The sequence below is a fragment of the Notechis scutatus genome, chromosome Z, assembly GCF_049901735.1.
Source record: "Notechis scutatus isolate UNSWTSFEM ecotype Mainland chromosome Z, rNotScu1.2, whole genome shotgun sequence".
Taxonomy (NCBI): domain Eukaryota; kingdom Metazoa; phylum Chordata; class Lepidosauria; order Squamata; family Elapidae; genus Notechis; species Notechis scutatus.
In genome coordinates this window covers 70,622,698-70,650,578 of record NC_142025.1, presented here as the reverse complement: position 1 = coordinate 70,650,578, position 27,881 = coordinate 70,622,698, and the positions used below count along the sequence as shown (strand labels likewise).

The 27,881-nt window shown below is 41.8% G+C and overlaps 1 protein-coding gene across 4 annotated transcripts in view; it reads left to right on the top strand.

Moving 5' to 3' along the window:
• Positions 1–27,881, top strand: part of GLI3 (GLI family zinc finger 3) — a 438,979-nt gene that overhangs the window by 266,114 nt on the left and 144,984 nt on the right. For 3 of the 4 annotated variants that reach the window (XM_087946734.1, XM_087946736.1, XM_087946737.1), the window contains one exon: positions 25,331–25,477. In XM_087946734.1, coding sequence (XP_087802860.1) covers positions 25,331–25,477 — 147 coding nt within the window. The remainder of the gene's footprint in view (positions 1–25,330; positions 25,478–27,881) is intronic. The other variant, XM_087946735.1, reaches the window with a different exon arrangement.

Sequence of the window (27,881 nt, the reverse complement as noted above, 5' to 3'; positions counted from 1 at the left end):
TGTTTTTCCCTCCAAGGATATATTTAATGTTGAAATTGAATCACTTGAAATATTGGGCCCAGTGGACTTGTTTGGGCGATAATCTCCTAGGGGTCTTTAGAGCCTCGAGGTTCTTATGATCAGTCCATACCTCAAAGGCCTCTGGCGCCCCTTCTAGAAAATGCCTCCAAGTCAACAAAGCCCACCATACGGCGAATGCTTCTTTCTCCCAGACCACCCACCTTCACTCTGTGTCTGTCAGCTTTTTGGACATATAAGCACAAGGCATCAGTCGGCCTTGAGAGTCCTTTTGCAGCAAAACAGCTGCCACCGCTATATCACTTGCATCTGTTTGGACAATAAAAGGCTTGGTTGTGACTGGGTGCTGGAGGATGGGCTCAGCTGGGAAGAGGCGTTTTAAGGTCTTGAAAGCTTTCTGACAGTCATAGCCCAAGCCAGGGGTTGACTTGGCTTTGGTTTGGTGGGTGACGGACCCATTTTTAATAGCTCCGTCAACGGGAGGGCAACTTCAGCAAAGGACGGAATGAATTGTCTATAGAAGTTGGCAAACCCCAAGAAACTTTGAAGTTGTTTTCAGGTTCTGGGGCCTTGCCAGTCCAGCACCGCTTTCAGCTTTCCGGGGTCCATTTCAGTCCCCAGGTTGGATATTTGGTAGCCTAAATAGTCCAGTGACTCCTTGTGGAATTTGCATTTTGAGAGTTTCACATATAATTTGGCGGCTAGAGGTTTTTCTAGAACCTGTCGGACCAATTGAACATGTTCTTCCATGGTTTTGCTGAAGATAAGGATGTCACCCAGGTACACGAGGACCCCCCAGTAAAGGTGCGGGTGTAGCACCTCATTGATGAGCTGCATAAACACTGCAGGAGTCCCCTGAAGTTCAAAAGGCATGACTTTGAATTGGATGCTACCCAGAGGGCAGTTAAAAGCAGTTTTCCACTCATCTCCCTCTTTGATGCAGACCCGGTAGTAAGCTTCCTTGAGATCTAGCTTGGTGAATACTTTGCCCTTTGACAGGTGGTTAAATAAGTCCTTCATAAGAGGGAGAGGATACATGTTTTTGACGCATACGGCGTTCACACTTCTAAAGTCAACTCACAATCTCAACCCGCCATCTTTCTTCTCCTTGAACAATATGGGGGCAGTTAATCTTGATTTTGCAGGCTCAATAAAACCTCGTTCCAAATTGCTGTTGATGTATTTCCTTAATTCAGTCATTTCAGCAGGTGTCATGGAATACATCTTTGGTTTTCGTAATTTTGCCCTGGGCTCTAATTCTATGGCACAATCAGTGGCTCGATGGGGAGACAAAACATTGCACTCTTCTTCACTGAATGATTCAGCCAAATCTTTGTATTGGTCGGGTACCTGGGGGTTATCTGGGAGAAGGTGGGATGCCATGGATGCTGGCTCAGGCTCTGGGTTCAAGCTGACTGGTGGCTTTGTAGTGGGTGGAAGAGGGGGCAATGGTCCCGGTCCAATGAGGATTTTTCTGAATCCATCCTCCCATTTGATCATTGGGGCCCATTTGTCTATCCAAGCAAGTCCCAGTATGATTGATTCTGACATCTTGGGGGCCACTATGAAGCATATCAGTTCACAATGGGGCCCTAATTCCATCTTGATCAATTCTGTCATTTGTGTGGCTGCCCCCCCCAATTAAGGTTCCATCCACTTGCTCAAATCTGATTGGGCATTTTAACAGCCTGCTAAGACATCTAGAACACCCACTATCAATGACAGCTTCTAACTCCCTGGCCTCCTCCGTGTTTGGTACCACTAACTTGACCTTAACTGTAAAAGGTATGATGGGATCACTCACTATTGGGTCATCTTCGCAGGTCGGCTTCTCGGGACGTGGTGTCGGTCCGGTGGTCCATTGCTCCCATCTGCGCAGAGGGGGCTTTCCCAGATGTGTTTGGTGAACCCCCCTGCTCGGAGGTCTTTCTTGATTCTTCCGACCTCTAACAGCTGTATTAGGCTTCGACTGCAGAGCTTGTGGTACAGGAACAGGGGCTAGACAGTCTGCTGCCTTATGACCGGCTTGGCCACATCAGTAACATTTCAGCACCCTGGTGGGTCGGGTACGAGCAGTTCCAGCTGGTCTGGTCGGCGGTCTCCTCGCCACAATTCTCTTAGTCGGGGTTGCCGGAAGGGGTTTCCTGTGTGGGTTGATGCTGCGATCTAAACTGAGGGATGTGACATACCATGATTGTAAGGTCTCTGGGATTCCCCTAATTTCACAGGCCTTCTTTACTTCTGGATCAATGGCTTTTTTAAAATAGTGTAAAGTCATTCTTTCAGGCCAATCCATGAGGTGGCTTGCGATCCTTCTAAAGTCCCAAATGAATTCTGACAAGGGTCGCTTGCCTTGTTTCATTTCCATTAATTTCTCTTCATTCTCTGCTACCCTGTCTCCCCAAGATTTTATAGAGTTGTTGGCAAAAATGAGTCCAGCAAACGTATATTCATTCATACAATAAACGCCATTGCAAAATCCAATCCCACCCATAAAAAACTTTGCTCAAGACCAGACTTACCCATACTGCAAAGAATCCGCTCCCATGAACTCTGCAGAACTCAAAAACCGTCTAGACAATGGAGAGAAGGACCTGTACATTGACTACCGTGTTGACTGTATCAAAAGTAAGTCACACAAGCCACAACTCAGCATCCAACCCCACTTCAACCAATCCACCATCACCATCACAGACTAGGCACGCACCCCCCCAACTACCTCAATTTCAACTACAGCTGGCCTTAAATGCAAGCTACTCAATGCAAGAAGCCTTGTGAATAAAATACCTGAATTTCTCCTCTTACTAAATATGGCTAAATTCGACATTATATTTGTCTGTGAAACATGGCTCAACGCATCTCTCCCTGACTCCATTACCACAGTAAAAGACTATCATGTTTATCGACCAGATCGTGAAATCCGTAGAGGAGGTGGTGTTGCTATCTTCTATAAAAAGTCCCTACATCTAAAAAACATCCAAGTTACCTAGGAGCTTGCTCTTCCTCAGACCATCGTCTGTGAACTGTCCTTAAATATCACATTTCGGTTCTTACTATGTTACAGTCCCTGATTATGACATCGAACATTGAAACAAGCTAAATACACTACTAACATGGGCAGCATCCTGCCCACACACTTTTATCTTTCTTGGTGACTTCAATCTACCTCATATTAACTGGACCCTTAACGAATGTACAACTGAACCCACACATGCAACCTTCTACAATGCAGTAACAAATCTGGGACTAGAACAACTAGTAACCAACAACACTAGACTTAATAACTGCCTCAATCTCATCTTCTGCAATAGTTTGAATTCAATTTACGGAATACAAATTAAAGAACCCTTTTCCAGCAATGACTACAACATGATTGACTTTTATCTCAACATACATCCACACAAAAATCATCAAAATGACGGAATCCCCAATTATAACTTCAAAAAAGGCAACTATGATCTTATAAACAACGATCTCTCATCCCTTGATTGGCAATTTCTATTCACTGGATGCAATAATGTTGAAGACCATTACAACATATTTTTACTTGAAGTCAAAAGAGTCATCAAACTATATGTATAACTCTCAAAACCAGAAAAAAACAAATTACCCATAACAATCAGAAAGCTTCAATCCAAAAAGAAAAACAAGGATTGTACATAGAACAATATCGGACCTCTGAAAAGTATCAGTATGCATATGTACTCAGTACTTGGTTTGGGTCTCTTTTGTAGCAATTACTACCTCAATGCGGAGTGGCATAGAAGCTATCAGCCTGTGGCACTGCTGAGGTATTATGGAAGACCAAGATGCTTCAATAGAGGCCTTCAGCTCTTCTGCATTGTTCGGTCTCATGTCTCTTATCTTTCTCTTGGCAATGCCCCATAGATTCTCTATGGGGTTCAGGTCAGGTGAGTTTGCTGGCCAATCAAGCATAGTAATCCCACGGTCATTGAACCAGGTTTTGGTGCTTTTGGCAGTGTGGACAGGTGCCAAGTCCTGCTGTAAAATGAAATCAGCATCCCCATAAAGCTCATCTGCGAAAGGAAGCATGAAGTGCTCCAAAATCTCCTGGTAGACAGTTGACCCTGGACTTAATGAAGCACAGTGGACCAACACAGCAGATGACATGGCTCCCCAAATCAACACAGACTGTGGAAACTTCACACTGGACTTCAAGCATCTTGCAGCGTGTGCTTCTCCATTCTTCCTCTAGACTCTGGGTCCTTGGTTTCCAAATGAGATGCAAAAGTTGCTCTCATCAGAAAAGTCCCTACATCTAAAAAACATCCAAGTTACCTAGGAGCTTGCTCTTCCTCAGACCATTGTCTGTGAACTGTCCTTAAATATCACATTTCAATTCTTACTTTGTTACAAAGCCCCTGATTATGACATCAAACATGCAAACAAGCTAAATACACTACTAACATGGGCAGCATCCTGCCCACACACTTTTATCTTTTTTGGTGACTTCAATCTACCTCATATTAACCAGACCCTTAACAACTGTACAACTGAACCCACACATGCAACCTTCTACAATGCAGTAACAAATCTGGGACTAGAACAACTAGTAACCAACAACACTAGACTTAATAACTGCCTCAATCTCATCTTCTGCAATAGTTTGAATTCAATTTACGGAATACAAATTAAAGAACCCTTTTCCAGCAGTGACTACAACATGATTGACTTTTATCTCAACATACGTCCACACAAAAATCATCACAACGATGGAATCCCCAATTATAACTTCAAAAAAGGCAACTATGATCTTATAAACAACGATCTCTCATCCCTTGATTGGCAATTTCTATTCACTGGATGCAATACTGTTGAAGACCATTACAACATATTTTTACTTGAAGTCAAAAGAGTCATCAAACTATATCTGCCAATAACAACTCCCAAAACCAGAAAAAACAAATTACCCATAACAATCAGGAAGTTTCAATCCAAAAAGAGATCACTTTGGCAGAAAAACAAATCTGGTCACGTTGCCAACTTCAAAAATCGATACAAAAATGTATGTCACAAGATAAATGCACCAATTATCACATTAAACAAGAAGAAAACCTTCTACGCACAAGTTCCACACGCACTTTCTACAATTATGTAAACAAAGACTCAAGGTCCATCCCACCCCTGAAAGGACCAAATGGTAAAGACTGCAACGACAACACCATTAAAGCCAACCTCTTTAACACATTCTTTGGCTCAGTATTTGTAAACAAGAATGGATCATGCCCAGTATTTCTTAGTCGAACCACAAACTACTTCAATGATCCAATACATATCGATTTCACAGAAGACAACATTGAAAAAGCACTATGCAATCTAAAACCATCTCTATCTATTGGACCGTATTGGACCGCACATATTGGAATATGTGCCTACTTCTTAAAAAAGCTATCCACTGCCACAGCCGAACCTCTAAGCATAATCTTTGAAAAATCTTTCAGGACCGGCTCCTTGCCAAACGTATGGTCTCAAACCACGGTCATTCCCATCTTCAAAAAGGGAGACCCCAGCCTAGTTGAAAATTACAGACCAATCTTTTTATGCTGCGTCACCTGTAAAGTCATGGAATCAATTATTAACCAATCCATTATCCTCCACTTAGAGACAAACAACCTACTCTCTAATAAACAATTTGATTTGGAAAAAAAATCTATCCTGTAATCTGCAACTCTTACACTGCAAAAACATATGGACTACACAACTCGATCAGAGCAAAGCAATAGGCGCAATCTACATAGACTTCTGTAAAGCCTTTGATTCAGTAGTACATGACAAACTATTCCTAAAACTAAAATCTTATGGTATCTCTGGATACATGCATAACTGTATAAAAACATTCCTGTCAAACAGACAACAAATGGTCAAAATTGTAGTGTTCTATCAAATTCTGTACCTGTCAACAGTGGGGTCTCCCAAGGCAGTGTTCTAGGACCAACTCTCTTCATACTCTACATAAATGATATCTGTGATCATATTATGAGCAACTGCGTTCTCTTAGCTGATGATGTAAAGCTATTCAATACCACAGACAATACTACTACCCTCCAAAAAGACCTCGACTTGTGTATCAGAATGGTCAAACAAATGGCAACTTCAAATCTCAACAAATAAATGCTCTGTCTTACATATTGGCAAAAAAAATATCAGAAAATAAAATACAAGCTGAATAGTCAAGACCTTGTTGATGATCCAAACTCTGTCAAGGACCTTGGAGTTCTCATCTCTGATGATCTAAGTGCTAGAGCCCACTGTAACTACATAGCCAAAAAGGCATTAAGAGATGTTAACCTAATCCTGCGTAGCTTTTTCTCTGGTAATATCAGAGAAACTAACTAAGCATATAACTAGAGCATATAAAACATTTGCTAGACCAATACTTGAATACAGCTCATCAGTCTGGAACCCGCTTTACGTATCTGATATTAACACAGTTGAGAAAGTCCAGAAATATTTCACAAGAAGAGTTCTCCACTCCTCTACTTGTTGCAGAATACCTTATGCCACCACACTCGAAATTGTAGACCTAGAAAACGTAGAACTACGCCACCCTCGGTCCGATGTAAGTATAGTACTGTATATAAAATCATACATTGCAATGTCCTACCTGTCAATGAGTGAATGACTTCAGCTTCAACCACAACAATACAAGAGCACACAATAGATACAAACTCAAGGTAAACTGCACCAAACTTGATTGCAGGAAATACGACTTCAGCAACAGAGTGGTAAATGTCTGGAAATCTCTACCTGACTGTGGTTTCTTCCCCAAACCCCAAAAACTTTAACCTTAGACTGTCTACTATTGACCTCACCCCTTTCCTAAGAGGTCTGTAGGGGGTGTGCGTAAGTGCACCAATATGCCTATCGTCCCTGTCCTATTGTTTCTTTTTTATTTTTCTTATATGTATCCATTTCATTTATCCATAACTATGTTTATACTCATACCTGTTATCTTATAATTGCTTGACAAAATAAAATTAAATAAATAATAAATTTCTTTTATTTAGGTAAGCATGAAATTGGCAAAGTCTGTTGAAATTCCGGATCTGACACAAACCGGAATTATACCACATAATATTGTAAATTAGAAACAGTCACATTCCCCAATAGAATTAAATCAATGTTGCCTGGTGTCTTCGATCTCCACCTCCAAGTCTTGGCAGGGACAGTTTCCACAGGAAGGAAAGTCATCTAGCCAAAACAATCCTGACTATTTAACCACTCCTCCCACCTTAAGAATGTGCTGAACCTGAAACTCTCCCCGCTTTACCAGCAAAGAGAAAGAAAGAAAAGGCATATATGATGAGAATATAGAGCTAAATAAAATGGCTACATATATGTCAATTTTGGGCTTGACAGGCTGCCCCCCTTCATTTGAAAAGAAATTCTTGCAACGACATAGAATATACAAAGTTTGCAATTGGCTAATCACAATTACCCACTGTATATATATTTTAACCACCCCTGTCATCTGGATCCCCCTTGGGTTTGTGGGGATATTTTTCATGGAACTTTTGCACTAATCTATCAGCATTAACTTTCCAGCTATTTACCCAAGTGGGTAAATAGCTGAAATAGGGTAATCTTTCCAATGAATTAAATATTGTAATTTCCCTCTGAAAATCCTAGAGTCCAATATTTCCTTAACCTCATAATGTTCATGGGCAGCAATGATTAAATGCTTTGGAGCTGCCCGGTCTGCTGGCCTCAGTGAGGAAGTAACAAACAGCTTTAACAAACTACTGTGAAAAACCGGGTGTATTTTCCCCAGCAAGCGAGGGAGTTTAAGTTGAACAGTTACTGGGTTTATTACTTTAATTATCTGAAAAGGTTCTATGAATTTTGGACTTAGTTTCCTAGAAGCCAGTTGTAATTTCAAACATTTAGTTGACAAATAAACTTTATCCCCCACTTTGGTTTTTTTTTAAATATTTTTATTGTGCATTTTCTTTCATTTTATATCACAATTTCAATTTTGCAACGATGATGTGCTGGTTGTATCAACACCTTTTAAAAATATACATGATGTTATATATCCTAGTTATGACCATTTCCCTCTTTTTCATACAGTATAGTATGAAAAAAAATAAAAACTTGATATCCAGGGGTAGGCTTCTGGAGGTTTGCAGGGGTTCGGGAGAGCCCCTAGCTAAGATTCTGTGCAGTTTGGAAAACTCCCAAATCCCACTCTTGGCTGTTCCGCCTGCCCCAATCACCCCTCCCAGGAGTCCCCATATGGCCCATTTTGGATCTAATTTGGGCACATGCAGAGTGTCGTGTCCGGCGCAGGAAGGAAGCTCGGAGTCAGTGACAAAGTTCAGCTCTTTATTGTGCTCCAGTACATGCTTGGGAAAGGAAGGAAAAACCCCGGCTTTTTATTTCCAAACCGCGGCGGCCCGCGCCAATGACATCGTTGAATCTCCCGCTCTTGGTTCAACCAATAGCGGGAGATTCTTAACGGACCAATCCGGGCGGCTTGCCCGACCAATCCGGTTGCGGCGCTTTAGCCAATCGCAACGCGGGTTTGCAAGTATGTTAATTCCTTGTACAGAACACCCCTCCCCTCTTGGTTCGTTCCTATGCAACGTAGTCCCGTAAGTAGGCGGGGCTCCGTACTTGTCTACTGGACCTGCGCAGGTCAGTTGTTTCCTGGCTCCCGGCCTGTTCAGTCGGGGTTTTTGTTGCTCTCAGCCTATTTGATGGAATCGTCTGGAGTGTGGGCCTGCTGCTGCAGCTCCCTCCCGGTCTACCCGGGTTGGTCGAGCTGCGACTTTTGCCGCTCCCGCTTGGTATTTCCGGGCTGGTCGAGCTGACTTGGCTGCTTCTCCCTGGTGCGGCTTCGAGTTGGCTGATATCTGGTGAGTATTGTTGGTTGTGTTCTATTCTTTCTTGGTCCCCTGTATTTTCCCTCCCCCCTTGGTTAGTGTTAATGGGGTTGTCTGTGCTTGCTTGCGTGTCGGTTGTGTTTTTTATTCGAGATCTTAACTGATCTATGTGGCGTTTCCACGCTTGTCCGTCCGTTGTTTGTAGTCTGTATGAATGGGGACCTGTTGTTTGGGTTATAGTTGCCGGTACCCATAGTGGGTCTCCGGTAAGGTTTTTTGCGTAGACTGCATCGCCTGGTTTAAATGCCCGGTGTTTGCTTGATGAGTCCGGGGGTTTTTCCGGGTTGTATGTGGGGTGCAGTCTGTCAAGTGGGGACCTTAGTTTCCTCCCCATCAGTAATTCTGCCGGGCTTTTGTTTGTTGTCGTGTTAGGGGTTATATGTTGTATTAGAAGCAGTTTATTTATTTTTTCCTGTATATCCCCGTGCTCGATTTTTTGGATGGTTTTTTTTGTGAATTGGACCATCCGTTCCGCCCTACCGTTGGCCGCCGGATGAGCCGTCGCTGTCAAGGCGTGTCGTATGCCCTTTTCTGCTAGGAATTTTTCGAATTCCAGCGAGGTGAATTGGGGCCCGTTGTCCGACACGATGACATCAGGAAGGCCGTGGGTCGCGAACAGTTTATTTAGTACCCTGGTGACGGCTTCAGTTGTGGTGATTTTCATGTTGCTTACCTCCAGCCAATTGGAGTAAGCGTCCACCGTGACGAGGAATGTGTGTCCCCTTGTGGGACCGGCAAAATCTATATGTATTCTAGACCACGGTCCCCTGGGGGTCTCCCATTCTAATATTGGCGCGGCAGGGGATTTGGTCTGGTTTCTTGGCAGCGTGAACACCTGGCCACCCACCCTTCAATTTCTTTATCTATGCCTGGCCACCACGCGTAACTTCTGGCCAAGGCTTTTGTTCGTACGATGCCTGGGTGCCCGTCATGCAGAAGTTTTAATACTTTCCTTTGCAACTTCTCTGGTACGACCACCCTGTCCCCCCATAACAAGCAACCTTTCTGTAGAGATAGTTCTGTTTGTCTGTTTCTGAAGGGCCACCCTTTCTCTACCCAGTGCAATACCCGCGCCAGACGTTTGTCTTTATTTGTTTCTCGGGCAATGTCTGACGCGGTTATGGGCAGGTCGGGTAGCGCCTCTATGCTGAGGGTGGTCGTCGTGGGTGCTGGGTCGTCGTCGAGGTCGGGTAATGGCGAACGGCTCAGTGCGTCTGCATGGGTGATTGTCTTACCAGGGCGGTGTGTGAGCCGGTAGTCGTAAGCGGCGAGGAATTCGGACCACCTTGTCATCCTGGGGGATAGGATGTTCGGTGTGGCCCTGTTTCCCGCCAGGATTCCTAGCAACGGCTTGTGATCTGTGATAATTGTGAATCGACGGCCGTAAAGATACTCGTGGAATTTCTTTACGGCTGCAACGATGGCAAGGGCTTCCTTGTCTAGTTGGCTGTAGTTTCTTTCTGGCTTGCTAAGTGTTCTTGAGAAAAATGCAATGGGTGCTTCTTTTCCGTCCGTTAGGGTATGGCTGAGGACGGCACCGACGCCAAAAGGTGAGGCGTCGCATGTGACGGTAAGGGGTAGAGTCTCGTTGTATTGTATGAGGACGGCGTCCGAGGTTAGCAGGTCTTTTGTTTTCCTGAATGCGGTTTCCTCACGCGTCCCCCAGGACCATTTTGTCGTTTTGTCCAGGAGTCTATGCAAAGGCTCCGCCGCGGTTGCCTTTTGGGGTAAGAACACGTTATAAAAATTGAGTAGTCCCAGAAATGCCTGCAACTCTGTCTTGTTTTTGGGGGTCGGGGCTTCCTTGATGGCTTTTACTTTGTTCCCGGTCGGGTGGATGCCATGTCGGTCTAGGAGGTACCCCAGAAACTCGACTTTCTCTGTGTAAAGTTGGCATTTCTCCCTTTTCACTTTTAAACCGGCCCCTTTGAATTTCTCTAGTACTTCCCTTAGGCGACCCTCTAGTTCCTCCCGGTTGGTTGCTGATACTAATACGTCATCGAAGTAAGGGACCACCCCTTTTATTCCTTGTAGGAGTCTCTCCATGAGGCTTTGAAAAATCCCCGGGGCCACGCTGACTCCAAACTGGAGTCGGTTACAACGAAACGCCCCCCGGTGGGTGACAATAGTCTGTGCCTCGGCGGTTTCATCATCGACCGGCAGCTGCTGATAGGCTTGTGCCAGGTCGAGCTTCGCGAAGACTTTGCCCCCCCCCCAGTGAGTGAAGTAGATGTTGCACGACTGGGACGGGGTATGCGCTTTGTTGCAAGGCGCAATTGAGGGTGGCCTTATAGTCCCCACAAATCCTTATTGACCCGTCTGGCTTGACTGGGGTGACTATTGGGGTCTCCCACCGGGCGTGATCAATTGGCTGCAGAACCCCCTGTTTGACGAGCTTGTCAAGCTGCTCGTCTATTTTCCCCGAGCGCGAAAGGCACCCGCCTCGGCTTTAGGCGGATGGGGTTGACGTTTGGGTCTAAACTGAAAGAGATAGGGGTCCCGGTACTTGCCTAAGGTGCCGTCGAATACTTCCTGGAAGTCCTTAGCCAGCTGCTGTTCCCAGTCGGTTTCCTCAGTGTGGTTTATCCCGGTGACCCCGATGCCCAATGGTGCGAACCATTGGAGTCCCAGGAGGCTTGGTCGGTTCCGGTCCACTATTGTGATGGGAAGTTTTGCGGTGCGGCCCTTGAAGGCTACGTTGAACTGTCCGGTCCCGATGACGGGGATGCGGTTCCCTTGGTAGTCTTTGACTATCAATCTTTGGTTCTCTAGCTCAGCCTTGTGGAGATTTGGTACTAGTCGCTTGATTTCTTCCCAGGCGATCATGGAAAGGTAGGACCCGGAGTCCACCTCCATGCGGCAAAGCTCGCCCTCGATGCTTACTTCCACGTAGACCTTACGGGTATCGTTGGTCTCGGCGTGGCCAATTGTGAGTGTCTGGTGGGTTTCCTCCCTCTGTTGGTCTCCCCCGTTTCGTCGGCCACGGCTGTCCCTGTTCCAACGAGTGTCGGGTTGGTGCTCTCGGTGCCTGGGGGAGGTGTTGTCTCGCCGCCGGTTGCTCGGCTCTCGGCGTCGGGGGCTGTAATTTTTCCTAAGCCGGCAGACTCGGGCGATGTGGCCCCTCTTGTTGCAATTCCGACAGGTCGCGTCGAAAAAACGGCAGTCTGCTCGGTAGTGGTTGCCCCCGCACCCGCACACTGGGTCCCCGACTTACGACCTCGTTGGTCTCGTCGTGTCTGGAGCCGATGGACGTCTTCTTCTTCTCCTTCGTCTGGGGTGTCCGAGGCGGAGTCCAGGTCGCCATGGTGTGTGGCGGTTTCTCAGCGGTTAGCCTCGGGGTTGTCGGCGCGGTCCCCGTTCTCTGCTTTCCGTAGTCGAGCTGCGATTTCTTGGTGGCTTCGGCGGCGGACGCTTCTGCCAGGGCGACATCGAGACTGATGTCCCCCTTTGCCATTAGACGGCTTTTCAGTGCCTGGTCCCGGAGACCTAGGACCACGCGGTCTCGGAGGATGTCGTCTAGTTCATGGAATTCGCACAAACCCCCGAGGTCCCTTAGAGCGGCTATGAAGTCGTTTATGCTCTCGTCCTGCCGCTGATTTCGCCGGTAGAATTCGTCTCGTCGGATGAGGATGGGCACGGTGGGAGCGTAGTGGTTTTTTAGCAATGGCGCAAGGTCGGCCCAGTCCATCGTCTTTACGTCTGCGGGTTTGGTGAGGGCTTTCCCCATTTTGAACACTGCGGGCCCTCAGTGTGTCAGGAAAACAGCCCTTTTCTTGTTTCCGTTGGCATCCTTCAAGTTGCTACTCTCGAGGTACATCTGGAAACGATCAGCGTACGATTCCCAGTCCTCGGTAGCCGGGTTGAATTGTGCGGGCGGAGTGAGGCCGGCCATCGTGTTGGTCTTTGTCTTCCTCCGGACACGTGCTTGGTGGTTCCTTCTTGGATCCCACCTTCGTCGCCAGTGTCGTGTCCAGCGCAGGAAGGAAGCTCGGAGTCAGTGACAAAGTTCAGCTCTTTATTGTGCTCCAGTACATGCTTGGGAAAGGAAGGAAAAACCCCGGCTTTTTATTTCCAAACCGCGGCGGCCCGCGGCCAATGACATCGTTTCGAATCTCCCGCTCTTGGTTCAACCAAGAGCGGGAGATTCTTAATGGACCAATCCGGGCGGCTTGCCCGACCAATCCGGTTGCCGCGCGCTTTAGCCAATCGCAACGCGGGGTTTGCAAGTATGTTAATTCCTTGTACAGAACACCGAGGCTCAGGGATGGCAAAAAAACAGGTCTCCTGGAAGTTTGTGAAGGCTGAAAATGAGCCTGTTTCTGGCTTCCAGTGAGTCTCTGAAGCCCGGGAGGCAGTTTTTGCCCTCCAGAGCCTGGGGAGGGCAAAAAATCCCTTCCCACCATGGTGCAGAAGGCCAACTAGGCCACACCCACCATCGCCACGCCCACCCAGCAATCAGGCAGAGAATCCTTTGCTAAAATTTTTGAAGCCCATCCTTGCTTATATCTATTGTATCATGGTTATCACATACTTCTCTATACATTTATCACTCTATGTATTTTGATTTGCAATTATGTACAATCTAGTACCAATATTGCTTACAATACATATCCTTCTGTATAGCTTTACCTGTATTTGTTTCTAACTTGTTGATCCTCTTTCATCATCCATTTTCTAACCTTTGCATGTATTGTCTAGCATGGGGGTCGGCAACCTGCAGCCCTGGAGTTGCATGCGGCTCTTTAGGCCCTCTGCTGCGGCTCCCTGATACCCTGTCACAGCAGAGGGATAAAAGAGCCATTGCCCTGTCGCGGCAGTGGCATGGCCGGAGCTTTAGTCGCAGAAGCAAAGTGCCTCTACACTTGCCTTTGTGTAGCAACAGCATTCCGGTACATTTACTGTTGCCACCAGCAAAGAGGGCTGGGAGAGAATGGTGGTGCCATCCTTGCAGGGTGGGGCCATCCCCCAAGCCTGACCTTCCTATTCCCTTGTCGGCGGGCCCAAGAGAAAAAAGAGGATGGTTTGGGGAAGTGCTCCCCTCCCCTGCCAAGCACCAAGCACAATAGACCAGCGGGAGGGGGAAATGGCCTAGCAGAAGCACCCCCACTGGCGAGTTGGAAAGCGGAGAGGCGTGGCCCGGCTCTCACAACAAGATGCTGTTTGGCATCTCCAGACGCAAGCCTTTGAAATGCATCACTTTCTGTTGTCTGTGCCTTCCCAATCTCAGCTCTTTCACCCCAGTGAGAGCTATGTTTCTGCCTTCCCGGGCAGCAATGGCTATGGCTGTGGCTGTGGGGAGAGCATCAGAAGTGTCAGGGCTGCTCCTCCCCCCCGTCCAGCAAGCCGGGCCTGGAGGAGCATGGAGAATTGCTGGTGAGGTCAGAAGATGTGCTCCTCAAACATGCATTTCAGCTCCTCTGTCCCAAAATAGGATTAAGTGACGGGAAAGGAGCAGGGGAAAGAATAAGAGGGAAGGAGAAGCCCCGCTGGCTTTCCTTTGGCATGGGGCAGGGGGAGAGACCCAATCCCCCTTTGTGCAGCACAGCAAATGCTTGCTTCACAATGGGCGAATCCTGGATCCCCTCCTCCTCCTTCTAGAGCCCATTACAATACAATGCGACCCTGCCCCACTTACCCCTGGCATGCCCTTTTGCCTGCATTTCACAATCCTACTCATAAATATTTAAAATTCCTTAGCATTGCTTCCCTTTGTATTTGGATACTTGAAAGTTTCCACTCCCCCCACACTCTCTCTCTCCCTGAATGGCAGTCACATAACCACCCCCAGCCATGCCTAGCCAGATTTTGTGGCTCCCCTTGTTTTCTTTTCTATGGGAAATAGGTATCTCCCTCTCTCTTTCTCTCTCCCTCTCTCACCTCCCTCCCTCATTTCTCTTACTCCCTCTGTATCTATCTCCCTCTCTCTCATCTCTCTTTCTTTCTCATCTCTTTTCTCTCTCTCCCTCTCCCTCCCTCCTTCCCCTCTCATCTTTCTCTCATCTCTTTCTACTCTTTTTTCTCTCTATCTCCCTCTCTATCACCTCTCTATCTCCCTCTCATCCCTCTCTCTTTCATTTTTCTTTCTCTTTCTCTTATCTCTTTCTTTTTCTCTCTATCTCCCTCTTCCTCCCCCTTATCTCATTTTCCTTTTCTCTCTATCTCCCTCTTATCCCCCTCTCTCCCTCATCTCTCTTTCTCTCTCTCTTTCTCTCCCTCGCTCTCTTCCTCCCTTCCTCTCTCCCACTCCCCACCTCCACTTCCCAACCCACATAGCCAGGGAATAACTGTAAGGAAATTCAAGCACGTTCTGTCTATCTTTGGAAGGATGCAAAAATAAACCTTGTGTTGCAAAAGGAGTGATTGTCAGGCTGCAGATCATCGCACACACATCAGAGAAGCATCATCCTAAGCAGCAGCACACTCACACAGGTACTCCTATGCATCCAGCAACTTAGTCCAAAGTGGCTGGAAAATATAGGGTGCTCCCAAAGACGCTTGGCAGGCAAAGTATGGGGACAAAATTCTGCCCCCCCCCCATCATGGCACCGTCTGCTGAATCCTTGCAAAACTGGGCAAGGCAGAGAGAGGAGAGCAGACAGAGCCGAATCAAGCTAAATCTGTCTCCCTCCTCTCTCTCTCTCTCTCTCTCTGCTTGAATGGCAGGAAATGGCAGGAAGCTACTTCTGGCTTTGTTGATACTGGACATGAGATTTCCTCTTCGCCCCAAGAGATGTAGGGGGGGGGGTAGAGAGAAAAAGAGAAAGAGATGAGAGAAAGATGAGAGGGAGGGAGGGAAAGAGGGAGAGAGAGAGAGAGAGAAAGATAAGGAGATACCTATTTCCCATAGAAAAGAAGACATGGGGAGCCACAAAACCTGGGTAGGCATGGCTGGGGGGGTCATGTGACTGGGTGGGAGTGAATGACATCAAATTGGCCATGCCTACCCAGGGTTTGTGGCTCCCAGTGTTTTGTTTTCCGTGGGAAACGGGCCCAAGTAGCTCTTCGAGTGTTTAAGGTTGCAGACCCCTGGTCTAGCCAATTGTACCATAGATCCCATATTAGGTAATACTCTGTTTCTTCTTTGTTTTTAATTTCCATCATTAACCTGTCCATTTCGGCACATTCTAATATTTTCTTTATTATCATTTTTTCTGTGAATATACTTCCGTTTTTCCAATTTTGTGCATTTGTAATTCTGGCCGCTGTTATTACATGTAATATTAAATATTGGATTCTTTTATTGTATTTCCTCGTTAGTATGTCTAACATTCTGGTTTTAGGTCTATTTGTTGTGTTACTATCTCCTCTAACCACTTTTTTTTATCTTTGCCCAATTTTTTTTGCCAATGGACAGGTCCATTACATGTGATAATAAGATCCCTGTGCCTGTTTGCATTTCCAACAGTCTGGCGACATATTTGGAAACATTTTTGCCAGTCTTGCTGGTGGTAGATAACATCTACATTTTGTACAGATTTTCTTTATTTGATGCTGACATTGTTAATCTATAATTTCTTTCCCACAGTTTTTGCCAATTATCTAGTGCTATAGTGTACCCAAAGTCAATAGGTAGTTGTAGAACTTCTTTATCAGTTTTTCATCTGTCCCTTGCAATATCTTATCCAATTCTTGTGGTTATATAGAAGCCATATTTATCTGTATCCTTCTTATATCTTGTGTGTATTTGCATATAAGGCCACCAGTCCATGTCAATTCCCTGATTTTTTTAGTTCCTAATTCATTTTTAATTTCCCTTGTTCATTTAATATATCTTTATATCTTAGTATTTTATCCAGATTTTAACACGTTAGGATATATTAGTGCTTCCATTGTGGATAACCAGACTGGTATTTTCATACAGTGATTCTGTTTAATTTTTTCCCATACTAACAACAGTGTTTCTAACCTGGTGTCTTTGGAAGTAGCTGTGTGCTTTATGTTTCCCATCTCATATAAATGTATGCCATCCCAATTGTAAGTCATGTTCCTCTATTGCCGACATACTTTTATTCTTTAGATTTATCCACTCTTTTAGCCATGTAAGCACTGAGGCTTGATAATATAGCTCCCAGTCTGGTAACCCAAATCCTCCCTTATTTTTAGTGTCCTGTAGCATTTTTAATTTGATTCTTGGTTTCTTTCCTTACCAAATAAATTTTGTTGTCGTTCTATTTAACTCTTCAAAACAAAATCCTAGTTTTATCGGAATTACTTTGAATTTTTGGTAAAATATTCATTTTAATTGTGACTTTTCTTCTGATCAGTGAGAGTTGTAAATTTTTCCATGGATTTCTCCAAATCCATCTTTATTTGCTGCATTAATTTAGTATAGTTATCTTCTTTGATAGATATACAGCTTGCTGTTAGCCAAATTGCCAAATATTTGATTTTTTTAGTTATTTGCATGCCCATTTTTTTCATCAGTTCGTTTTTCTGTTTATTTGTAAGGTCCTTTGTCAATATCTTGGTCTTTTCCTTGTTTATTTTAAGTTTTGCCACTGCACCAAACTCTTCTATTTTTTTTTACTAATTTGGGTCCTGTTTTGAGTGGTTCTTCCAAAATAAATACCAAATCATCAGCAAATGCTTTTACTTTATATTGTTCTTTTTTTATCTTCAGACCTTTAATTTCCTAGTCTTGTCTGGCCTGTCTGAGTAGGACTTCTAGCATTGATATGAATAGCAGAGGTAATAGTGGACATCCTTATTTATGTGAAAATTTTCTGTTGTTTCTCCATTTATTATCACATTCACCATTTTGTTGGAGTATATTGTTTGAATCATCTTTACAAAGTTTTCTCCAAAATTCATGTTTTTCAATTGTAATATCATAAACTGTCAATTCATGTTGTTGAAGGCATTTTGTGCATCTACAAAAAATCAATGCTGGTGTATGAATTCATTTAAGAATCTTTTTAGTTGTTCTGAGATTATGGGGGCAATTATTTTGTAATCAACATTTAATAATGATATTGGTCTATAATTTTTAATCTGTTGGTGATCTGTGTCTTCTTTTGGTATTAGTGTAATGTATGCTTCTGTCCAGGTTTCGGGTAGTTTGGCCCTTAATAATGCATTGTTATAGACCTCCAGCAGTGAAGGTCCTAGTGATTCTTGTAAAAAAATTTTTTACAGTTCTGTAGGAAGCCTGTCTGGACCAGGAGTTTTATTGTTTTTTTGTCTCTTAATTGCCTCTGTTATTTCCATTGTCGTTGTTTAACATTATTCTTGTTTATTTTAGTTAGAACAGCTTTTTCCAAATATTGTTTAGTAATATCTTCTGGTATATTTTCGTGGCTATACAATTTCCTGAAAAATTCCTGGGTTATTTTCTTTTTCTCTTCATTTTGATGATGATAAAGAGTTCTCTTTTCATCCTGTAGTTGGTGTTTCATTTTCTTTTCTTTTTCCTTTTTTAACTTTTTTAACTTTCCTTTTTTAACATCTACCTAGCACGTTCAAAGAAGTTTTGTTTTGTCATTTTGACTTTTTGTGCCATTTCCTCTTGCATTATTAAAATCAATCTGTGTTTTATTAAGTCCTTTTTCTCTTTTATTATGTTTTTGTGGGTCTTTCTGTAGATCTAACTCTAGTTGTTTTAGGTTGTCTTGTAGTATATTTTGCTGTTGTTTCTTTTTCTTATTTCTTCTTGCTATGTATGCTACTTCTAGTCCTTGGATGTACGCTTTTGCTGTATCCCACATGTTTTGGAATGATGTTTCTTCTTTTCTATTTTCTTTTTAAAAAGAGTTTAATTTCTTTTTCCACCATCTGTATGAACTCCCTTTTAAAATATTTTAGTTCAAAACTTTGAATAAATAAATTTCTAAAAAAATAAAAAAATAATTTTTTTTTGGTTCATTGTCCATCTCGGTTTCTTCTTTTGTCCCTTCCATGTAACTTTTATGGGATTGTGGTCTACCCATATGTTTGTCAACTTCCTGGATGTTTGTTCTCATTCCAGATGTCACCCACACCATATCTATTCTTGACCACAATTAATGTGTATTTGAATAGATTTTATTTTGGTTTGTTTTTAAATTTAGCTCTCTCCATGCATCCTGTAAATCTAGTTCTTGTGTCATCTCAAAGAATGTTTTTGGAAGTGTTCTTCTTTCATTTCTTTTACTGCTTCTGTCTTTTTTAACATTCACAATTGCGTTGAAGTCTATATTAAACATATATTTTTGTAGTCCGTTTCTATTATCTTTTTTTGTAGTCTTTTATACAACTCTTCCTGCTTATTATTTGGGGCATATATTGCAATCAGAAGAGTTTCTTTCTGGTTATTGATATATCTGTCATTAATATTCTTCCTTCTTCAACCACATATATTTGTTTGGGTTTTAATGATTATCTAATGTAATGTTCACTTCATTTCTTTTGATGTGCTAAAGACAATAACAGCTTCCCAATGTTAGGGTATTCTAGTAGGTTGCCATGTTGTTTTTTGATGTGGACTTCTTGGTGGCAGACTATAGCTAAGTTCAATCTTTGTAATTTTGTAAAAGTTTGTTTCTTTTTGCGGGGGAGTTCAATCCATTTATATTAACAGATAGCACCTTAACTTCCTCATCCATCTTTTTACTTATATTTGGGTCTCACTCTTCTGATTGTTCTTGTCTCTCTCTGCATTTTTGTTCTTGTGCCTTCTCGTTCCACCCACTCATTTTCCACCCTCACTCTTCTCATTCTACAGCTTTTTCATCTGGTTGCTGTTCCTCTTGGCTTTTACTTTCTATCTCATCTCTACTTTCCTGATCTTCATCCGCCGTGAAGTAATGTTCAAAGAATTTGTGTACTTTGTCTATTGTATCTATACTGAATTTCTTGTTTTCCAGGAGATCAGAATTCCTTCAGGTATCAACCATCTGAATATCAATTGTGTGGTCAAAAATTGATACAGTCTTCTCTGTTCTCTGACTCTACTGGGTATCTGTTTTAAGGTTTGGATTTCTCTCCCCTTGTACATTATGGGTTTCTCTCTCGTTCTTTTGTATACTTTGTCTCACTGACTCTTTGGTGAACCTCACATGAACCTCTTTCGGTAATCTGTGCCTTCTTGCATAGTTTGTGTGGATTCTAAAATTTTCATCTATGTCTCTTTGTATGTCATGCTTGTTTTTCTGTAATACATCCACCAGCAGGTCTGTCATCACTGTAGCCAAGTCTTCCTCTTTCTCTTCAACAACATTCTGAAATCTCAAGTAGAAGGCTGCCTTTTCCATTTTGAGAAAAATTATTGTCGCTTCAAGGTCTCTGTTAGTCGAGGTTATTTTTTGTTCCATTTCTTCCATCTTTTTTTGTTTGTTTCGCCCTTCTGTATTCTCTGCTCATTCTTTGTTATCATTTGTTGGATACTCCCTATTTTATCATCCATCTTTTGAATGTCCTCTTTCATCTCCCCCATTTCACTTTTGATCTAGTGATTGCTAGATATGGTTTCGTGGGTCTTTGTCATGGCTTCTTGTATCTCAAGAAGTGTCGCTTGCATATTCTGCATAGAGTCTAACTTCTCCATGCCTAACATGCTTTCTATCACTGGTTTGACAGAGATGATGTTGTGGATGTAGGCATCAATGAGATTTTCTTTCCTATTTTTGAGATATTTTATGTACTTGTCATCACTAGTAATCGTGTAAAAAAAAACACTGAGTAATTAGAAAGTATTTCTCCAAAATGGTAAATATAATAGTTTTAATAATTTTTTCCTTTGCTCTAGCGTTTTCTTCCCCCACGCCCCCTGATATATCTCCTTCAACAGCCTGTTATTTTAACAATGACAATCAACCCACAGCTCAGTAACATATATAGAATCTATAGAATCTATCAAATATATATGTATAACTTTAGGCTAAACAATTACTGATCTGTCAAAAGCTCCAACCACCTGGTTGCCGCTATTCTCATGGAGCAGAAATCCTGCTCCAATCTTTTTGAGTCCCACTTTCTCCCCTTCTATTTTATGTCAAGGGTAGATCTATTGCAAAGCATTAGAAATAAAAAGTTCTCACCCAGTGTAATCATGTTGCTTTTTGATTTTGTCTTCCTGATTCTTACCTGGTTATCATGGCTTCAGATCTGCCATGCTGGCCGACTTCTCTCCTGCTGGCATCTAGGAGCTTCCCTTCATTCTAGTGGGAGACAGCCTTTCTCCTTTCTCCATGCTTTCTTCAGGGCTTCCTCTCTGCCTTTGCTAACTTCTCCAGGGCTCACAATGCCCACTAAGGGTCACCAAGAAAGAGAAATCGGGTAGGCATAACAGAGCCTTGTTTCCCTGTTCTTCCTCACTGGAAGTCACCACCGGAAGCCCTTATCCCTCATTTTGAACTGAGATTGCTATGAGCGATGTTTGTCAGCTTTCTTCTTGTAGATTTATGCTACCACCCCCAAGGCCTTTTTTGTGTTTTCCCATGACTCCTTTAAGGAGTCCATCCATTCACATACTGACATGGACAGGGGGATCCCTCGGCAATTCAGGCATGGGGATGTGCACAATTCTACATAGTACTGGATTAACCCCTTTCCAGATTAATACTGTACTGGGTTAACCCCTTTCCAGATTAATACTGGAATGGAATTAGTCCCCATGCCTGAATTGTTATAATTGTGTTTAGCCTAATTGCAATCCTTGTGTATTCTATGTTGTTGCAGGGGTTTCTTTTCAAATGAGGGGGGACAGCCTGTCGAGCCCGAAATTGACATATATGTAGCCATTTTATTTAGCTCTATATTCTCATCATATATGCCTTTTCTTTCTTTTTCTTTGCTGATAAAAGTGGGAGGGTTTCAGGTTCAGCACATTCTTAAGGTGGGAGGAGTGGTTGGATAGTGAGGATTGTTTTGGCTAGGTGACTTTCCTTCCCGTGGGAACAGAAACTGTCCCTGCCGAGACCTGGAGGTGGAGATTGAAGACACCAGGCCTCTCGGTAGAGTGAAGGTTTTGTTGTTGTTGTTGTTTTTAAATTCCTCTCTGGGCTGACCTCTATTGCAGACGCTGCTTTATGTCAGGCTACATAACTTTTCCCATTCAATCAACTAGAATGAACTTCTCAAAATGTATCGAAACGTATCAAAAAGGAATCCTTTATTGAGATGAGACAATTCATGTAGGGATTTAAAAGCAGCATTTAAGGTCTCAGGCATGCAGAGATAGATAAGGGAGTTTAAAACCCCTCCCCTTATCTGTACAAAGAGCCAACGTGTTAATTCCCCCACCCCCTTTTTAGAACGATCTTTTCCAGAGTTTCCCAGGACACATCTCACTGTGGAATTTTTATGGTCCCTTCATCTCCTGGCTGTCTCTCCCAGAAGTGATAGGTTCTGGCCATCTGGGTTTCATCCCTCCATTGTATCATGTGTAGGTTATACAAATTCAATACAAGATTAAATATATTCAGGTTACATCAAGAAGGATTTCTTTATCAGTCTCCCCCCCCCCTTTTCTTCTTCCATTGAAGAAATGACAGATACACAGATCTGACAGTTTAGAAATAAGCTACTTTTAGGAAGATATAAAATTTGACAGCCTCTCCTCTCCACAAATTCTTCTTTAAGTGTTAAATAGTAATGTATGCATTTAAAACTCTCAGCACTTGAACACCTATTTTTGATAATTCCCACAATTAAATTAACATTTAAAAATCAGTATTCTTAATTTCAACCTATGCTTCTCAAATTGAAGTTCAATACATGCTTTGTAAATTAACAGTGTTTACTTATACTAGACTAAATTTGGGGTTCCAAGAAAAAAATTGAATTATGACCTTCAAGCTTCAAGAAAAAAAATTAGCTTTTGCTACTTTGTAAAAATAGTTCCAGTGGACAGAAAAATATTAGTTTAGTGATTGTATTCCATTCCAACAACTAGGTCATTTAGCACAATGATTGCTAAGCAAACATGTGACACACATGCACATGGGTGAGGGGCTTTTAAGATCAGTGGTTGCTGCTGTCTCATTCAGATAAAGTTTTCTGTGCCTAACAAATTGCTTGTTTTTTGCCCCATCATAGGAAAGGATGTTTGCTTAAATAAGCTATCTTTTCCTACACTATTTTTCTCTGTAATGCATGTCTAAAAAGTGCTAACTGAAGATTAACAAATTTAGCTCTGTGACCATAATTAGATGATTAACAATGAATTATAGACCATGGCTTTTGCTGTTAGAAGCAACTGAGTAAATGTGAAAAAAAAACCTTACTAGAACAGCTGAACTTTATCTGGGCTTGATCAGTCACTTTAATTGTTGGCAGGTATGTACTGACTAGTATTTACCATCAGTTTCAATGTAATTATTAATTATGAACACAGTGACATCTCTACTTATAGGAGAGTATTCTAGTTTTTTAATGTTATTTCCCCCCTAAAAGATTTCAGTTTGTTTTTCAATTGAATTGTGCAGTTTACATGTTATATTAAAGATGGAAAGAATTCTGAAGTGATTCATCTTGATGTGACTTTTTTACATCTCAAAACCTGGCATTTTAATAAGGGTATATATACTCTGTTTGTGTATTTTATATATGTATTGCATCTACAGGTATGTATGTATATGTATAGAAAATTGCATCATTGAATTAAATCATTTTTGTTGCATTGTTCAATTATGCCTGATTCACATGGAGACTATTAGACCACTAAAATTAATGAAATAAAAGTTGTTGTTCATTGCAAAGTCATGTCCAACTCATCGCAACACCTTGGACAACATTTCTCCAGGCCTTCCTGTCCTCCACCATTCTCCAGAGTCCATTTAAGCTCACATCTCTACTTCAGTGACTCCATCCATCCATCTCATTCTCTGTCATCCCATTCTTTTTTTGCCCTCAATCTTTCCCAGCTTTAGGCTCTTCTCCAGTAAGTCTTTCCTTCTCATTAGGTGGCCAAAGTATTTGAGATTCATCTTCAGGATCTAAAGAGCAGTCGGGGTTTATCTCCTCTAGGACTGACCAGTTTGATTGCCTTGCAGTCCAAGGGACTCACAGGAGTCTTCTCCAGCACCATAGTTCAAAGGCCTCAGTTCTTTGGCACTCAGTCTTTCTTATGGTCCAATTTTCACAGCCATACATTGCAACTGGGAAAACCATAGCCTTGACCATACATACTTCTTTTGGCAGAGATACAAGTTAGCATTAATTATTTAGTTAAATAGATTTCATTGGAATTAAATATAACTAATAGTTTTGACCAAGCTTATATAGGATATTATGCATTGATAGCATATTAAAAATACATAGCAAGTCATCAGAACCTGCATAATATTTCAAATGGTTGGTAGGTAGGTAGGTAGATAGATTTGTCAGTATATAAGAAATTATGAGCTGGGATAGCCATAAGAATAAGGAGTCTGTTATATTTGTCACAGTGGTCCAGACCAGACATAACTTGTGCAATAAGCATCTTAAGTCGCTTTACTACTACACCAACGCAATTGTATTGAATGGGTGTAAAAAGGATTCTCAGATATTTGAAGGGAACTGTGAATTTGGGTCTTCAAATACAGGTCTCTAAAGAATTGAAGTTGAAATGTTATGTTGACAGTCATTATACCAATGATGTAAAAAACAGAATGTCCAATTCTGGGGTTGTGGTATTATTTGGAGGGGCTTTAATTGGTTGGAAGTCCAGAAAACAAACAACTATAGCCATTTCTACTGCAGAGGCAGAATTTATTACTCTGTCTGAACTTTGTTCAGAGGTAACTTGGTACGTACAGCTGTTAAAGGATTTAAACATAAAAGTAAATGAAGCTGTAACGGTGTTTGAGGATAATGCTGCTTGCATTAAAAATGGCAACAGGTGACAGAGTAAATAATAGAAGCAAGCATGTGGATATTAAATATTGTAATGTAAGAGAAGCCATTAAGTGTAAATTAATTAGCTTGCTTCACTGTTCTTCAGAAGACAATCTGGCAGATATAATGACCAAGCCATTGGATGGAGTGCACCATGGGAAGAATATTAAGTTATTTGGTTTTAAGTCTATTCCAGTCATAAAGGGAGTATCAGTGTATAAGAAATTATGAGTTGGGATAGCCGTAACAACAAGTCAGCTAATGGGGAATGTTTGGTGACTATGAAACAGAATCTGTTGTGAGCCATGTGAGGTGGCTCAGAGCCTGGATGTGGCTTAGCTTAACCAGTCTGTATATATATAAGCATTTGTTTGTCCTTATATTCTAGCTACTGAATTCTGGGTTCTGGTTGTTCTGTGCTTCTGCTTCTTGTCCTTATACTTGCTACCATGTTGCAAAAGCTGCATGGGTATTGTATGCATGCTTTATATTATTGTCTATAAATAAATCCTGCTGAATTATTTACTTGTGTGCTGGTTGGATTGCTGCAAACTCTAGCAAGACTCATGTTTCTAATGTCATTAAATTATGCTTTTAATGTCCTACTTTAGCTCCACATGCAGGAGTTAGTCCAGCAGAATATTACCATCAGATGGCTTTACTGGCAGGCCAGCGCAGCCCATATGCAGACATCATTCCTTCAGCTGCCACAGCAGGAGCAGGTGCTTTTCATATGGAATATCTCCACGCTATGGATAGTAAGTAATACAACTGTAGCCAAAAAAATTAAATGAGGCTTCTGGTATTGTTGGGGTAAACAAAAATCTTACTGTACAATTCACTATATAATAAAGTTTATATGAAAATTAATTAAAAGGTCATTAAATAAGGCTACCAGATTTGGAGTGGAAAGATCCAGACAAGCAGAAATGGCAATAAAGGGTTAGAGTTTTCTGCATCTTTTAACTGCCATCTATTTTCTGGATTTTGCATCCCAGGTATATTCATTAAATATTGTTATTATGAATTAAGTACTTTTAAACAACTAATTTGAAGTATTTCACAACAGGGTATGTTTGTTATCTTTAGTAATGATAATATTATCTTTAAGACATTTATCAAAAAGGGAGCTCAGATGTTTTAGTAGAATATATTACACTTTAAAGGGTTTGTGAGCAAAACATCTACTTTTTACTCCAAGATATTTATTTTAATTTATTTAATTTATATTAATTTATTGTAAAGCATGAAATGGAAGCTGACATAATAATCAGTCTTTTCACCCTTGCATTTCATACATATATAGATACGCATATTCATATTTATGCAGGGACAAAGAAATATTGGAGTAGGATTCATATTGTAATACAGAACATTTGTAAAATGAATATAAACATAAAACAAGAAACTTTTCTTCGGGGTTTAATGAAAAAAACTTGAGGGGAAAAATAGGAACTTTAATGGTATTTATATTGATGGCAACAAGATTACTTTATGCATAAAAATGGAAGGATGCTTCATTCCCTGGAGTTGATAAATGGTTGCAAAAATGTAATGATGTAATTAGCAAAAATAGCTAAATTGACAGCTTTGATAAAAGAAAAACACAAATACTTTTGTTTGTACTTGGAAACTGCTTCTGGATCTTGTGCTTGAGGTGGAAAAAAATGAAACTTTGATTTTGGTTTTTACTGATTGGATAGATCTGCTATAGAAATGGCTAGTTTATACTACTATGTAAAAGTAAAAAATTGAGATTCGATGCTATTTCTTATTCTACTGCATGAAAGGGACTTCTCTACATTTTTCTCTTCTCTTTTCCCTTCCCTACTTTTCCTATTAGTTGCTTATTTTTATAGTTTATATTATCGTGTTTCTTAGAAAATAAGACAGGGCCTTATTTTTTTTAGACCCCTGAAAAAATGACTAGGCCGTCTTTTTGAAGGGTGTCTTAATTTACCCTCCACGTGCCTCGCCCAGCCACTGGGCTGCTTCTATCTGAAGGAATGCCCCACATGCCTTGCCTCTCCAACGGGCTCCTTCTTTAGCAGCTGAAAGCGCCCCATGAGCCCCTTCGCCTCTCCACTGAGCCGCTTCTGTAGCAGCCAAAAGGAACTATTACACAAGCTTAGCACAATCTGAGGGAAGAATGGCAGGCAAGAAAATTCTTTCGCCCCTCTCTGCAGCCCAACACTTGCCCCCTCCACCATTCCCGTGCGGCCACTCGTGCTGGCCATGGCCACCCCCCAGGATTATTTTCCAGATAGAGGTAATATTAGGCCCACCCCAAAAAAAATTAGGATGGGCTTATTATTGGGGTGGGTTGTGTTTTCTGAGAAACATGGTATAAACTAATAAAAAAGAAATAAATTTAACAAATGTATACAGAGGATGTTAACCATTTCAATTACATTTTGGGAGTTATACATGTCATTTTGATGAAAATTAGGTATCATAGTGTATCTACTGTCAAATATTCTTTGGAACTATTCACCTTGTGAAAACATGTCCAAGAGCAACATTTACAACCTATCATTTCATCATAATGCACCTCAGAGCACTATACAGTTGCAGTTCTGTGGTGCAATGGATGATATGCTGCCACTAATCCCCTCGGGTAGTTGTGGCTGTCACTCTGTCATGCTAAATTTCCTTGTCTTGAACATGACCAAACTGACTCCTTGATGTTGTCCTGAGCTGTTATTGAACTATTTATTTGTTACTCTATGTCTGCTGTTCAGACATATCCTCTGCATTACATTAGTATCAAAACCTGATTTTTTAGCATCTACTTTACCCCCATCCCGGCCTTTCACCTGACTGAAGAAATCATTCCCTGGTCCTTCATAAGACAATGTGTGTGAAGCCATGATAGATATAGGGTGGTTTATGTATTTTAGAAACAAACCAATCATCAAACAAAGAAATAAATGTGGAAGAGAATATCTAGAAATTTGTTGAGAGCCATAAAACTACTCAATTTCTCACTATACATCTTTATAACAAATTGGTGAAGCAGCCAATAATAGAAACTTAATATTTGATGTCCAAAATCTTCAGGAAGTTAATCAGTTCAATCTTTTTTTTTATCAGACACAATCTTTCATATGACTCTAACAGGAAATTGTCACTACAATTGTGACTGGAATCTCAATTGTTGAG